Source organism: Magallana gigas, chromosome 6 (genome assembly GCF_963853765.1).
Source record: "Magallana gigas chromosome 6, xbMagGiga1.1, whole genome shotgun sequence".
NCBI classification, from domain to species: Eukaryota; Metazoa; Mollusca; class Bivalvia; order Ostreida; family Ostreidae; genus Magallana; species Magallana gigas.
This window is the reverse complement of record NC_088858.1, coordinates 35,005,414-35,020,769: the sequence shown is the minus strand read 5'-3', so window position 1 is coordinate 35,020,769 and position 15,356 is coordinate 35,005,414. Positions and strand designations below refer to the sequence as shown.

At 34.6% G+C, this 15,356-nt stretch overlaps 1 protein-coding gene across 5 annotated transcripts in view; it reads left to right on the top strand.

Annotated features, from left to right (window-relative positions):
• The window catches only part of LOC105349070 (signal-induced proliferation-associated 1-like protein 2), a 32,022-nt gene extending 17,097 nt beyond the window's left edge, over positions 1-14,925 (top strand). For 3 of the 5 annotated variants that reach the window (XM_011458742.4, XM_011458749.4, XM_066089263.1), the window contains 15 exons: positions 154-251; positions 405-550; positions 804-918; positions 1,068-1,318; positions 2,094-2,633; positions 3,555-3,805; positions 7,873-7,913; positions 8,121-8,478; positions 8,730-8,871; positions 10,618-10,774; positions 11,208-11,389; positions 11,892-12,076; positions 13,189-13,330; positions 13,444-13,534; positions 13,663-14,925. In XM_011458742.4, the coding sequence (XP_011457044.3) occupies positions 154-251; positions 405-550; positions 804-918; positions 1,068-1,318; positions 2,094-2,633; positions 3,555-3,805; positions 7,873-7,913; positions 8,121-8,478; positions 8,730-8,871; positions 10,618-10,774; positions 11,208-11,389; positions 11,892-12,076; positions 13,189-13,330; positions 13,444-13,534; positions 13,663-13,806 (2,843 nt within the window). In that variant the 3' untranslated portion in view covers positions 13,807-14,925. The remainder of the gene's footprint in view (positions 1-153; positions 252-404; positions 551-803; positions 919-1,067; positions 1,319-2,093; positions 2,634-3,554; positions 3,806-7,872; positions 7,914-8,120; positions 8,479-8,729; positions 8,872-10,617; positions 10,775-11,207; positions 11,390-11,891; positions 12,077-13,188; positions 13,331-13,443; positions 13,535-13,662) is intronic. The other 2 variants (XM_011458757.4, XM_011458763.4) reach the window with 2 other exon arrangements.
• The last annotated feature ends 431 nt before the right edge of the window (positions 14,926-15,356 follow it).

Below are 15,356 nucleotides of genomic sequence, written 5' to 3'. Positions count from 1 at the left end.
CTATTTCAACACCCTTTCTTCATATTTCACTACTTTACCTATCTCTTTCACTGAATTCAAAATTTCCCCTCACCCAAGAAAAAACAAAACAATAGCCAAAAAAGAAAACAATAAGCAGGTATGACATGTATTAGTATTGATGTTTACCTGTAGGTAAATTTTCCCTTGGAAGTGGTCGAAAGAAAGACAAGGCGAAACAGAAGGTTGTTCCTGATATGTATGCATCAGGTGCCATTGTTTGGAATGTACGGGTATGTCAAAGTTTATAACTTCTATGCAAAATTTTTATGGGTTCTTATGGATAAAAAAAACTTTTTGCTCTATGAAAATTGCAGAAGATTGTATTAAAAACTACAGAGGATTCCGTGAAATTTATAATTTACCTGCCTTAATGTTGATTACAGGTGGAGGACTTTGGGTCAGGGTCCCAGGTAGAGGCTGCGTTGGCGATCTCTTCGGAAGTGCTGGTCATTCAGGAGGAAAGTTCCAAGAGTGTCATCTTCACCGTTCACTGTGGGGCCATAATAGGCTGGACAGCTACAGCTAACAGGTTCAACATTTATTATGCATTTGTATTTATTCAAATTTGAATTAAAAAGTTAATCGGAAAGTTCTTAAAGGCAGGGTTTTCTGCTTGCAAATATATTTATTGATTAAATGTGGCTGAAAGGTGCAACATTGCACATTACTGGTAGTTATTTCTTGATATTGATTTTGAAAATTATTGATGATAATTTCAAAATGATAAGGATTTCTGCCTCCAGATGTGTTTATGTATAAATCTTTTGGCTTTTGTTTTTCAGCATTAAGATTTTTTTTAATCAAGAGGAGAGTATTTTGATCCGTCCCCTGAGTGGAGAGATGGAGGAGACGGACGAGATCTGTCAGAGGCTCCGGGCAGTTACGCCAGGCTGTCCTGTAAGAATCAAATTGAATTTGAAATCCAGCTAATCATAACATCATTTTTATCCATCCATTGAAGGAATGTCATGAATAGGAAAGAAATCATACTAATGTGTATTTTAAATAATAAAGACAATATGGTTCAATGAAATTTCTACTTCTAGTCTGAAGAGAAAACCTTGAGAAGAAACGGCATGGGTCAGTTGGGCTTCCACATTAATGGTGATGCCATAGTGACTGATGTGGAGAAGAACAGCTTTGCCCATGAAGTGGGGCTCCTGAAAGGGAGCCGCCTGGTGGAGATCTGTAAGGTGGCCTCCATCAATCTGAGCCATGAGGACATGGTGGATTTACTGCGAACCTCACAGACTGTCAAAGTTACTCTCATACCACCTCTTGAAGATGGGACTCCTAGGTAGGCCATTTTCATTCCTGTGTTAGTTTTTTTGTTTCGTTTTTGTTTTTGGATTTGATGAAAATTTCACTAAGATTAAGTGGTTTTCTATTTCATTGAAACACCATGCATTTTGATACATTCTTATATTTACTAATGAAATCATACATATGTCTCACAAATTCTAAAAACATGTTAAGAAGCTTAGTATGTAGACCATTGAAGTATGCCCTTGAGATTTGTTTACAATTTAACATGCGGATGAGAAAGATTGGGAAGGTGATGTGGTTGAACTTGTTGATGTGAAGATATGATGTGAAATTTCTAATGTGATCTTTCTTTTTCTTTTTTTATCCTATTCATCCATCATCAGTAGTGTAGCTAGAATGCACAGTTAATATTCTTTTTTTATTATGAAAAATTCAATCATTTCATTATTTTTTTTTTATCAATTTTTAAAATAATGTATACAAATGCACAAAGGATTTCTTTGTAGAGTAGATGATATTAACTCTTCATAAATTTTTTTTCCCCATTTTATCTTTGAAGTTCATCTCATCCATCAACATAGTTCACTATGCATGCTGGTACAAATGCCATAGAATCATCAAGTCATCATTAACCATATTTATTTTGTACAAGCCATCATTCATATATTCCACAATATTATGTATTTCATGTCATGTGTTGTGTGTCAGAGAGATGTTGACCTTTAACCTCTGAGTTTGGAGGTTTTGAGATGCGATGAATTCTGTGTGCACAGGGTTGTGTATTTGGTATTGATTGCTTTTGGCAGGGGTGTCACCACATTACTCACTAACTGCAGATATACGTCATTAAATACCCTCAAGGCGGCCTGCAAGGCCACGCAAAATGTCCAACAGAGGCAAAAGGAGGCTTTGATGGGTCAGAAGTCTGTCCCTCTTGGATCACTGAACGGTTCCCATCACAGTCTATGTAAGACTTCCTCGGATTCCTCTGAGTATTCATACCAAAGACATCAGACAGACGTAAACACATCAATGGAGACGCTGAGTATGGAGTTCTTGCGCACTGAGTTTGCCAGTATATTCGCAGGTTCCAATGAGAACCTGTATTCACCTGAAGAGCAGCCATCTCAGCTGTCGAGCAGCTCCAGTGAGCAGTCGTTCCATTTGCGAGACTCGTTGAACTCGAACTCGAGTCTGAGAATTGATATCCGAGACTCGAGGTTGTCCTCAAGCTCCAGTGAGTTTACCACAAGCCCCACCCAGAAGGATCCCCCCAGAGCTGAATCCCCGAGTCACAGGGGGTCTCAGACCCTCCCTCACCACAGAAAGCCTTCAACCCCCACTAGGTACCAGTTTATCTGCATGCTATGTCTGCTTAGTGGCTGTGGGACTAAGAACTCTTGCATGATCATTAATTTGCATGCTTTGTTAACCATCTTGCTTGCATGTTTAGATTTCTAACCATGGCCTTTTAATTTTTTTCGAGATTTCTCTTGCAGCCATTCTGATTTTATTTTACAGCATCTTTTCTTCCAACATTGGTTTTCAGTTATATTTCATTTTACTCCATTTCATTTTCATTTATGAATGCCTTATCAAAATCCTCCTTTTGTTCTTTTGTGTAAATGTTGACCATAGGATAGACTAGCTATGACTGTGTTAATAGGTCTTAGATGGTGACAATGGCTTCATTTTAGGTTTGTTTTGGTTATCATTATACCTAGCATTTTCTAAAGCTATTAAATTATGGGAATGAATTTTCTTTTGCTCATTAAAATTTTTCTCTAGCTATTGTATAGAATGCACATTTAAGTGGACAGGGGGTATTTCATTTTTAATTTGATTTTGAAAAAAAAAAAATCATTTATGAAAAGAGGACGTAATTTATATTTTTTAAAGATATGTATTATTTTATTCTCTGAACTGTTCACTACCTTGTAATTTTCTTGTTTATTGGAAATATCTCCACTTGTAAGACCCAGGCATGATATGCTAACATTTCCACAACTTAATATCACTGAGAAAAATTTTACCACCACAGAACATAATTAATATGCCGAATGGCATAACTTTATGTATCCCCATTAAGACTTTAACTTAATATAGATCATGACTCACAGAGAATATTGAGTACAATTTAAAATTTAATAAGTACTGCAGTCACAAAAACAAACTTTTAATATGTATTCTTCGCTTTCAATACACGTGTGAGTTTCATGGTATATTGGACTATGTAATAAACTGTGTGTATGGTTAATTGCTTATAGGGGAGAAGTACAGTCTCCTGGGAAGAGCCTCCTTCCGGGTTATCGCCCCCTGGCTACATCTAGTCTCCAGAGAGGGGCCGGACTCCATCACGCCTACACGGACACTGCCCTCTCCTCTAAGGGCTCCAGTATGTATGATGAGGGCTACACCTCACGTCCCACGGACAGTCTGAGATCAGACGACGGGAAGCACGAGAGGTCGGGCTCCAGAGACTCGAGGGACAGTGGGGACTACCAGTATCTCAGTGGGGGTAAGGGATACAACCTTCATATAATATATGTGTAATAGTAATAGTTGAAGTGACTAACAGTATCTCAGGGAAGGTAGGGACTCTGACCTTGATAGAATATCTATATATAAGGATCAGATTCAGGATTACCAATACCTCAGTGGAGGTAGGGATGCTGACCTGTATAGAATGTATGTGTTTAAGTAGTAGGAAGTACCACTATCTTAGTGGTTTTAGGGACACTGACCTTTGGTGATAATTGTATGTAACAGTAGTTATTATACCCCCGCAAACGAAGTTTAGGGGGGTATATTGGTTTCACCCTGTCCGTCTGTCCGTCTGTCTGTCCGTCCGTCTGTCCGTCTGTCCGTCTGTCTGTAGACGCAACTTTGTCCCCCCTATAGAATTTTTTATTACTGCATGGAACAGTTTGAAAATTTGTACATATGTTGAACACCATCTGAAGATGTGCACCTGCAATTTTTTTTAAGATCAGACAAGATTTAATGATTTTATGACAGTTTTCATTTTCCTTATTCTATATATTGTATAGTAATGTTGAAAAGTAAGGGAGGTAATCCTTACAGATTTTATTAATTAATTAATAGAAAACACTCTAAAATATATTTATATAAATACATCCAGATGGAGTTTTTTGTCTTTATGTCTTAATTTATAAAAAAAAAAATATTTTTTATAAGTATTCTATCAACTGACAATGCAAAGTTTTTGTTTGTCAATGATAAATTCTTAGGAGCTAATGAGAACATCAAAGACAAGTGTGGCTGAATTCATTTGTCCCAAGGGAGCCATTATCTGAGCCATGGTTCAGATGGAGCATGTGTTTAGAGGAAATTGATAATCTGTAAAATGGGTGATGGTTTTGGGGCTATTTTAAAACTGTTTCATGTAAACCAAAAGGTCTATCATTATAAGGAAATAAATAATATAATTATTAATAAAGAAGTTAAACTATTTTTAGAGGTTGTTTAAATTTATTTGTCAAGTAATTTGATGAAGTGACCCTATTGGGCATTAATTTAAATGAAATTCAAAATTACTGATATGATTGTAGTGTTTTGGCAATTTTAAAATTGTTTGTAATATTAAATTTTCTTTTTTACATAGTATGGTAATTATGGTAATGTTTTGGGAGTTTATTAAATTTAACAAGCTCATCAAAGAAAATCATAGTCCTATGGGATCAATTTTCTGATATGGAGTTCAATTGTGCCATAGGAGAAAGTGAGGAAAATTTGAAACAACTAATTGCATCTGTCAAGACTCTTATTAGAAAGATATTGAAAGTTTTATCAACAGAAGAGCATTGCTTGGCTACCGGTATTTCTATTCACTGCAAAGGGAGGGGTTATTGTCATTTTGTTGGTTTTTCTTTAAATCAATTAAATGAAAAAAATATATCATCAAATACATACATTTGTAAATGTATTACTGTTATAGATATGTATTTACAGTGAAATTCTGACAATTTTGATTTTAATTTTTCTTTGTTAACTATTTTTTTTTTTTTTTACAATTCTAGAATTTTTTTTGGTATGTGTTCCAAACCTTAATTATTATTCAATTCAATTATTTGTCCCATTTGAAATTAGCCTAGCGGGGGTATTAGTCCCATTAGGACAGTTCTAGTTGGGACTGCCAGTATCTCGGTCCATAGTATGGACTATGATGTTTATGGTATTTATGTGTAACAGGGCTACCAGTATCTAGATCATTTGTAGAATGAATGTTTTGTGAAAGTACTGTAGATTCCTTATTTTACGCAAGTACTAAAGAACTGCGTACACTAACGCTCGTTTCCCGCCTACATTTTACATCCAAATATTTTGGAATTTCTGTCAGATATTCAAAAACTAAGTTTTCTACTAAAAAGTATAATCAAATCCTAATCAATTTTAAACAAAAGAAAATTTGTAATCAAATTATTTATTCTTAAACAAAAGTTTTGCTAACGCAAAGTCTTAAAAAAATTTCATTGAAATCGGTCTCTATGAGTGAGGAAAATATTATTTAGCGGCCAATATGTGCATAAAAACTTAATTTATAAAGCAAAATTCTTTTTTTGGAATGTATTTTGGTCTGTAGACATAAAATGACTTTTAGTTAGGCGGCTAGACAATGCTATCGTTCGCAGTCCTTTTGGATTCAACCGTACATTTTGTATCAAATCGTGAAAGTATAAAATTGTGAACACCAATTTTATCATAGTTTCATTTGATTAATGACAAATAAAAGCGAGATTTTGAAATCAGCAAGATGTCCACGATTTTATGTGGATATTAATTCTTTGCTTTTAATTAGAAATCTACAGTAATGGGGACAATTGGTATCTCAGTGGAAGTAGGAACACTGACCTTTGTGATGTACATGTAACTGTAACATTGACAATGATGGTAGTAGTACATGTTATAGTGACTTCCAAAATCTCAAGTGGAAATAGGTGTACCAACTTGCACTTACTTTGATAGTATGCATAATATTTATATGGAAAAATCAGGCTATGGATAATTCACTTACGCTGTAGTTTTAGATCAGGGAGTACAGTGCTTAGACTTGGATACATTATCAACTATCCCCATAGTTAATTTCAATCTTTTTCCTCTTGGAGGAGAAAAGGTATGAAATGACAGTGGAATATTTTCTATAAGTATTTCAAAGATGAGCTGGTATGATATGTATTAATGTGCATTTACAGGCTGATTTGTGGTAAAAGTAATGATGCATCAATCCATATTTATTTAGACAATAAATGCATAGTATCTTAGCAAGTATATTTTCTGCACCAGGTTGTAGCATTTATAGATATAATAATGAGAATATGATAAGATTTTTCTGTTTAATTAGATTATGCTTGAATGAACAAGGTTCTAGTGTCTCTGCTCAGAGTATGATTATGGAATGACTATATGCAAAAATCATGCATTTCAAGGGCCCGTGACACTGTTGACAAAGTCTGCCAAAGTTAAATGGCCTGCTTCTTAAGGTTTAATTACCATAATGTCGTGAATCATAACAGTGTCAAGTTCTACCATTTGGATCGCATTAGAACCATGCATTGATAGTAGTGACAAGCTGTTTGATGCTGAATATTAAAAAAATGCTTGCCTCCTTTTAAGCTCTGAAAATGTTGGTATGTTGCAAGCAATCAAGTAACTGAGGCATAGAGAGTAAATGTTGCAGATCAGTCTAGGGTTAAGAATTCCAGTGGGCTCTAACTGCTCTTATAATGGACAGAAAATGGAAAGCTTTTTAAAATTCATTTCAAGTATAATTGAAAACCCTTGTTTAAACTTCTGTAGCTGTATAGAAGGGAATGTTCATTTGGCCCGATTTTGAGTCACCTATTTTTAGAATTGTGTAAAGAAATTTCTTGATCCCATGACTGATAAGAATGAATTAGTTCAATTAACAATCATGAGTAGTTAAGAGTATACATGTACATGGTCAATGTGAAGCGAGTTGGATTGATTGTGTGTTTTGTGTGAGTTAGGGGTTTACTTTGTTGTGCTTATAAATAGCTAAGGGAATATGGCTATAGAACATGCAGTGATTTAATTACAGAAAAATTTATGAATATTAAAACTTTGCACCACAGCTTTTCACACGTCGAACAAATGTCTAGCTGTCGGTACAGGCTGTATATATTTTTGGTAGGCAGTGTGTGTGTGTATCATTTGAGCCTGCCTACTGTTCTGCAGAGGTTAATGGGGATATTGACATTTCTGGCATTGTTTTATGATAAGGCACCAACTTTAAAGAATCTTAGTGGGGATAAATCTTGATTGGATTATGTTCCGCCAAGCAAGTAATTTCCGTTTTTCTTCTTATCAGGTCAAACATCTCTGTTTTGTGGATTGTTGATTTATTTTCCATATGTTTTAGACAGCATGTAGAGTTTTGTGCAAACTTTGGAATTGTTGTTGGAATAACTTTACCACATTTTCAGGTTGTGTTGGATGTAGTATACAAATTGTTCTTAAAATTCTTGGCTTAGTGTTTTATTATGTTATGTAAATCATGACATATACAGCTTTCAAGAGTGTGATAATTTCGTTTTTGTTTTTCAGCTCCAAGACCTTGGAGTAGCACTCGTGCTACATACAATCAGGTAAGCACTATTTTGAGAATCACTTGCAGTATCTGTTCCCAAAATAATGGCGAGTACTGTTATGTTAAATCAATCCACCACATAAGATCAAGTGTTGTAAATTGTTAAAAAATCTTCAATGAAAATTCTTGACATTAAAAATATTTGACATGTCATTTGTTTTAATACAATAATTTTAAGGACATTTTTGCCTGTCTGTATCTACAGATAAGGAGACAGGACCCTGCTAATTCCAGTGGAGACTCTGGATCTTACGGCAGTGCTGTCCATCAGTCGGAAAGTGTTCCTTCAGGGATGTCCACCACACAGTCCAGTAACTTCTCATCACGGAAATACTCTGCCCCAGGGGGAGACTACTCTGCCGTCCAGCATGGCAACATCTCACTGGAATTAATGAAACAGACTCAGAACTCTAAGTACTTGTTAAGTCAGGGTCAGGATGTGGTGGGGGTCAAGAGTACCAGTTCTAGTGTGAATCTCAGTGACACTTCATTCTCTAGTGGATCATCTCATAACTCAGGAGCATTGCCAGGACAACGGGGTTACCATAGCAACAGCTCCAGAGGTAGGTCATTTTCATGCCCTTTGTAAAGTAAGGATAACAAATTTAATGCGATCTTTTACCAAAAATATAACATATTAGACAGTGTTTTGATTGATATTAGTATGCTTATTAATCTCATTAATTATCAGTTATGTAGAACTTGTAAGAATCATTGGAGAAAATTCCTCATCAAAAAAAATTCAGTGAAACAATCATTTAACTAATTGATTTGCTGGGAACAATTTAGTTGATTTATTTTTTCTTTTAATCAGATGATTTAACTAATGTTGGTAAGAAGCGAGCTGATCCGACCTCTGCTAACAATAAAGGTCGGCCCGGGGGTCACAGAAGGACGCACCTGTCAGAGATCTCTCCCCTCAGCAGTGAAAATGGCAGTCCAAGATCATCCCAAAAGTAGGTTGTCCAGACTGCATGATTGTTTAGTTCTTTGTTGTCTTGACACACTTTTGTGAAACATACAAAGTCCTGTTACTCTAAACTAGAAATCCTGTGGGTCAGATGTATTCAAAATTTTTATGGTGCAATATTTTTTTCCACTGGCATTCATTTAAATCTCTTTATGTGTTATAAATTTCGGTTCAAAATTAAAGAGTAGACTCTTGTTTCACGAAATATTGTTTATAACTCCCACAGTCCTTGTTGATTCTAAAGTTCTGAAATTTATCAACAAAACTTGCAAAAGTCTTGGAGTATTATTTTCACATTCCTTTCATATTTGATTCCGAAAAAAAAAATAATTGAGGCAGAGATGTCAGAAACAAATAAAAAATAGTGGTAGCTTGATTATAGGATGTAAATAGAGTTTGTCAGGTGAAATACAGGAGATATTTTTAGGCTCATACATTGAGCAGATCTTTAGACTTGATACACTGCAGCCAAGAAAGATGAGATGCATTGGCAATTTCCCCAGAAACAAGCTTGTGAAATTCGCTAAAGAGGAAAAGATTAAGTAGTCCATAAATATATGTACCTGATATGTATTAAAATAACAATTAAAAGTAGTCAGGGTTTTTTTTAACATTTAGAATTCAAATGTTAAAATATGCATAACTGTCAACCTTGTCAGCTAGATTATTCACAAAAAATATTACCGGTAAAGTCTGGGTTGGATCGTTTTATGATATGAGGAAGTTAAAATTGGAAATGTAAAGGTTTAAATCCTTTTAGACAATACACATAATTATAAACTGGTATTTTGTTTTAGTATTTTTAATAAATTCTTCAATATAAGTTGCGTTTGATTTGTTGTGACTAGATATAATTAGATTAATAAAATATCAAGTCATTTGCTTTAAAATTTGGGCATCATATGCATCTGTTTGATGGCTTTAAAGCAGATAAGGTTTGATGATAAAAATCTAAAAAGTGTGTAATTTAAACTAGTGATATATTATTCAAACTGATGTATGATGATCATGAATCTATTTTGCGTGTCATGTTCTAAACCTCAGTTTTATCCAACATGCTTTAATTCAAGTGCTACACTATATCAATAGTGCCTGTTTGGGAGGGTAACAGTTGAAATTGACACTCCAAGAAAGCCATTGTCAACCAACGCATTGCGTCGGTTGACAATGGTTTTTGAGGTGTGTCAATATCAACTGTTGCCATCCCAAACAGGCACTATTTATTTTATTATACTGAATGTCTTTATTTTAAAGAAAATTTACCGGTACTGCTTTTAAATTTTTTGATGTGAATTCTACAGCGTACCATACGCGCATCATTTACATGCATGTAACAATTCGTTGTGTTACTGATTGCCAAGTGTGTTGCTATTGCTAAGGGTAATAGAACGTATTATAAACTGCGTGTAAACCAATCAGATTTCAGTTTCTAACATGAAAGTATAATAAAAGTAATTATTGTACAGTGCTAAACCATAAAGTTGTCCATTAAGATTTTGAAATATTGTATGTGACCTCAGATTAAAAAAGAATTTCTCAGATATTCTTTTAAATGAATTTTTGTTCATCTTGATTTTATTAATAGGTTTGGCTTAGGAAAATGCAATCAAATTGAAATTAAAATGCAATTTACCTATTTATGGAAACTCAGTAGGAAATGAATTGTGTTCTGTCATGAAAGTCTAGTTTTTATTATCCATATGAATTTAATTTTATTTATGATCTTGTATAGAAACCTAAGTGGAATGTCATCAGAGGAATCATTAAATAGTCGCCTCCGCCCAGGTGTGCATGGCAAGCACTCAAAATCCCAGTCCAATGAATTTCAAGAGGACCTCAAACGCTTGATTGACATGGACATAAAAAACAGTGACCTCAGAGGAATTTTGGTAAGAAAAACCCTTAAAAAAATGCATTTCTGATTTAGCTGTTGCAGTTAGAAATTAGAGGCAATAAAAATTGTGACAGATTTCTTTTCCCACCTTAACTGAGTAACACTGAGAATGTGAGGTTGATACAGAATAGTTATCTTTAAAATTGAAGATGGGAGGTTCTGCTTGACAAGATATAGGTTGAGTTGTTAATTGTTTTTATGTATGAAGCATAAATGAGCAAATATATATGTGTAAGCTTATCTAGTTTTGTACTACACGGTATCTATACTGATGGCGATAAAGATGAATGAGATCTGGATGGCTTGTAAAAAGATAGACCGGTCCATGTCATTAGCTGTTTAATCATCACTGACATTTCACAGTCTGGCAGTGATAAGAGATATTGCTTACACCACAATCATGTTTTAAGAATGTGACTTCAATTTAGCAGGCCAACTCCACCACGGAGCGACCAGGCTTTTACCTCAAAAGGACAATGTCTGATGAGAGTATCCACAGTCAGAAGGGGGCCACCGTATCCCCCTCCAGGGACGCTACGATGGCTGACCTCATTTTCTCCACAGCCCCTCCCGTCCCCGCCCTCCCCAAAGAAGTACTGGGGGATGCTAGGTATGTTGTGTTATGCACCTGTATGACTACATTTTTAATTTAAAAATTAAATAAGGTTTAAATGATGCACATGAAAATTTAACCAGCCATGTTATTAATATTTTTTTATATATTCAAATAACATCAAGTTACTACTTGTATTCCCATTGTCAGACAGTATTTTTTTTAAAAACATATTTTTTCTAATGACCATGTTTACTGTCAGGCAATAATTAGAGAATGCACAAACAATTTGATCTGGCTGAATAGATAATTAATGATGTAATGATATTGTTAAACGATATTTTTAGATGTATTAATATTTTAACATCATAACTAAATTCAGTAAAATTTTTGGCTGTGTACCAGTGAGGAAGTGTTTTACCTGAAGCTAAAAGGAAATTAATCTGTATTTCTCAGGACAATGTAAAACTGATTTCATTTGTCAATTGTCTAAAAAAAATTATTGTAAAGTGTTCAACATTTTTATTGCCATGTTGTCAACGACCTCCTACCTTTACAGGTTGTCGCCACGAGCCATGTTAGACAGTGCAATGGCTGCCAAAGCCCGCCAGGTACTGAGTCGTAACGCAGCTGCATCCCAACCCAAGACAACCCCCCAGCAGCAGAACCCTGTCCCCCTCCCCGAGTCTGCTGCCAGTCTCGACTGGTCAAACTTGGTCAACGTAGCCACAAAGGCCATTGAAAGTAAGTAGACAGCCTCTGTTAACTTTGATTTATTTTTATGTAGATGCCTTATATTCTATGATTTTCTTTGTAATTTAAATAAAGCTTAGGTTATTAAATACAAGTATTTTACATCTGAAGACAGGATGATAGCAAGTACATTAAATGTGTTCTTCTTGAAATGGTCAGTACCATGAATAACCTGCATTGCCCCCATACTGATTTGTGTTTTGAATTGATTTGGTTGTTTTTATCAAGTTAGAAAAAACTCAAGGTTATAGCATATATATTGTTACTTCATACATTTAGATATTGCTGCAAATTGTGCTGAACTACTGAAATGTCATTTAGAAATTAGATCAAGTTACTTGACATTGATAGAATTTCTGACATTGAATTGGGTAGTGAAGAAAGAGGTTGAGAATTAATATTTTTGTAAATTAGTTTCTGAATTAAGATTTAAACATAACTATTGTATGTGTTATTCTCCATTCTTGATCCAACCCAGGTTAAGGTAGACATCCATTTATGTTAAACCTAAGTAAGCTAAGACTAATGGGAAGTTGTTTATTTGAGCAAAAAATTAATGCACCAAAATGGCTGAAAGCCTAAATATACTGCAAGTTAATATATAAATTGTATTTGAGAGCAATTCATTAGATTGCACAACAACCACATTTGATATATATAGATTGCTTTTTCAAGGTCTGTTAGGTTTGCACATAACAATCAGTTATCTCTCTCCATCACTGATGTCTCAGGTGTGGCACACGATACAGATGATGTTAGAGCTCTTAATGAAATAATCAATATCTAGTTAGACAGAGTACAATAGAAATAGGTGATGATGTCTGCTAGAAGGGGTAAGTCTAGTACTGAGTTTGAAAGGTTCTGAAACTGAAGTCTTTATGCATTATCAGGAATCTATGCATTGTATCAAAAGATATGATAAGTACTAAAGGGGTAATAAGATGAGTGGATGCCATTACTTGTCTTTAATTCTTATGCAACAGTAATCATCTCGGGAGAAAAAAAAAATCAATATATGTTAAGCTGTCGTCACACAGTGTTTGTATATGTTTTATTTCTTGGTGACTTGTCCTTTATCGGTATCCCTGCATTTTTGTCTGTAGGTACTGACAACACTAAAGCTCCGGGTCCATCTGTAAGGGATCCAAAGGACAGAGCTCTGCCCCCAGAACCAAGTAAAACTGGAGTCAGCAGAACTACTACTGGTAGTAGCTATACAAAACCTCCAACGAGTCAATCTCAGGGGTAAGCTGTCAATTGTTGCAGATGCGCACCTTTTCAATTTGTCGTCAGATTTGGTAAAATGAAAAACTTTAAAATCGCAATGTTAATAGTAATCTTGACCCTTGTTTTGATAGATCTGTGTGGAGGTCAACTGTATCCAATCCTCAACAGAGAATCCAGGAGCTGGAGGCTAAAGTAGAACAGCTGGAGATAGATCTAGATAAGGTACAGTAGATATTGAGGGATAGGAAGTGTCATGTACACTGTACATGTAAATGTACCGGTACATGTATACTCAATTAGGTACTTCACAACACTGAGCTCACCTTAATTCTTTTTTTTTTCGCTTTTAGGAAAGAAAAGAAAATGCAGATTTGGAGGCAGAAGTTCAGTCTTTGAGGAGAGATAACATTCGTCTCCAGGAGGAGTCCCAGACTGCTGCAGCTCAGCTTCGGAAGTTTACAGAGTGGTTTTTCCAGACAATAGATAGGCAGTGATCATCTGTGACTAAGCATTGCTCTGAAAAGGGAAATCACTCTGTAAAATGCCAGTGAAGTTCTTCAGTGATATTTTATGTGATAATGTTTTGTTATGAAGTTTTGAAATCCATGACTCATTGAGATACTTGCAGTTTGTATCCCATTGTGATCAAATGTGTTTTCCAACAAGAGAGGAGCATTACTGTTTCTTGAGTGTTCATTTATATTAATCATGTACAACCAGTTTGTTGGATCTTTTATTGTGGTGCATCAATTCTGAATATCCCCTTGTTTTGTATTATTAGTTTATCCTATATGAATAGTTAATAGAGATTCACCAGTAGCTGGTGGTTTGTTGACATTTCTTAAGCATTACTGTTGAATACTCTTATTGTGGTATCACTTTGTTAATGAAATTAAATTATTTCTGATTTGATCAATATCATATATTGCATATCACAGATGGCGAATTTAGATTCACTTACATATAAATGGTTGTGCACTGCAAGTGATATTTTGTAATGAAGCAAAAACCAAATTTTGCTCTCCATATTAAAGATATTTGTAATATTTACATTTTTTGTGAATGTACATTTTAAAAAGTCTTTGTATTGATTGAAAAAAGTTTCACTCGAGGTAATTTTTTATTCGTCGGGTCATTATTCCTCTAAACTTTAAAAAAAATATGATTTGTGTAGAGTTACTTTTGTCAATTCGTACACGACTAATTTCTATGTTTTAATTATGAAATGTCTATCAGTATTTTCAATGTATCCAATGAAACACACCATCAAGAAATACCCAGGTTACGATTTGTAAATAATAACGAAATATCTAGTCAGCTGATTATCACCAATTCATTGTGGACTACTGTTTCACATTTTACGTATATTTATGATGATTTCACCACTATAGTCTTGTGATGCTTGCACAAGTGTGCACCATTCCATGTCACCACATTACAAGTGTCCTTCCAAAACATGTCAACCATTTCTCTTGTACTATATAGCCATATTTATTTTCATTTTTAAATATGTTTTATCATGTACGGTATCTATATTTTGTATATATATATATTATGTAAATGTTTATCTCCTTAAAAAGAAAAAATTATAATAAATTATTATGATAAAAACATTTATACATTGATCTGTTTTATTTTTGTGGATAAAGGTGAGCTTAATTTAAAGATTCGTATATAACTGTGAGGAAGATGAATTTTCATATTGATACATTTTTAACCGGGTTTTCCAACGGAAAAATCCGGTTATTAAAATGGTGAAAATGGCGGGCGGGCGGGCGGCTGCCAAAAGGGTACCCTCATTGTACGGGTAACTCCTCCTACAGTTTTCAAGATAGGAAGTTGTTCTTTTGCAGATCAATTGTACATATATCAGAGGTGTGCATATTGCTAGGATTTTGATTTCCGATAATTTATTGAAAAAATACCAGCTTTTGAACTTAGTCATTTTTTTTGGCAAAATGTTGCATATAGGGTACCCTCATTGTACGGATGACTCCTCCTACAGTTCTCAAGATAGGAAGTTATTATACCCCCGCAAACGAAG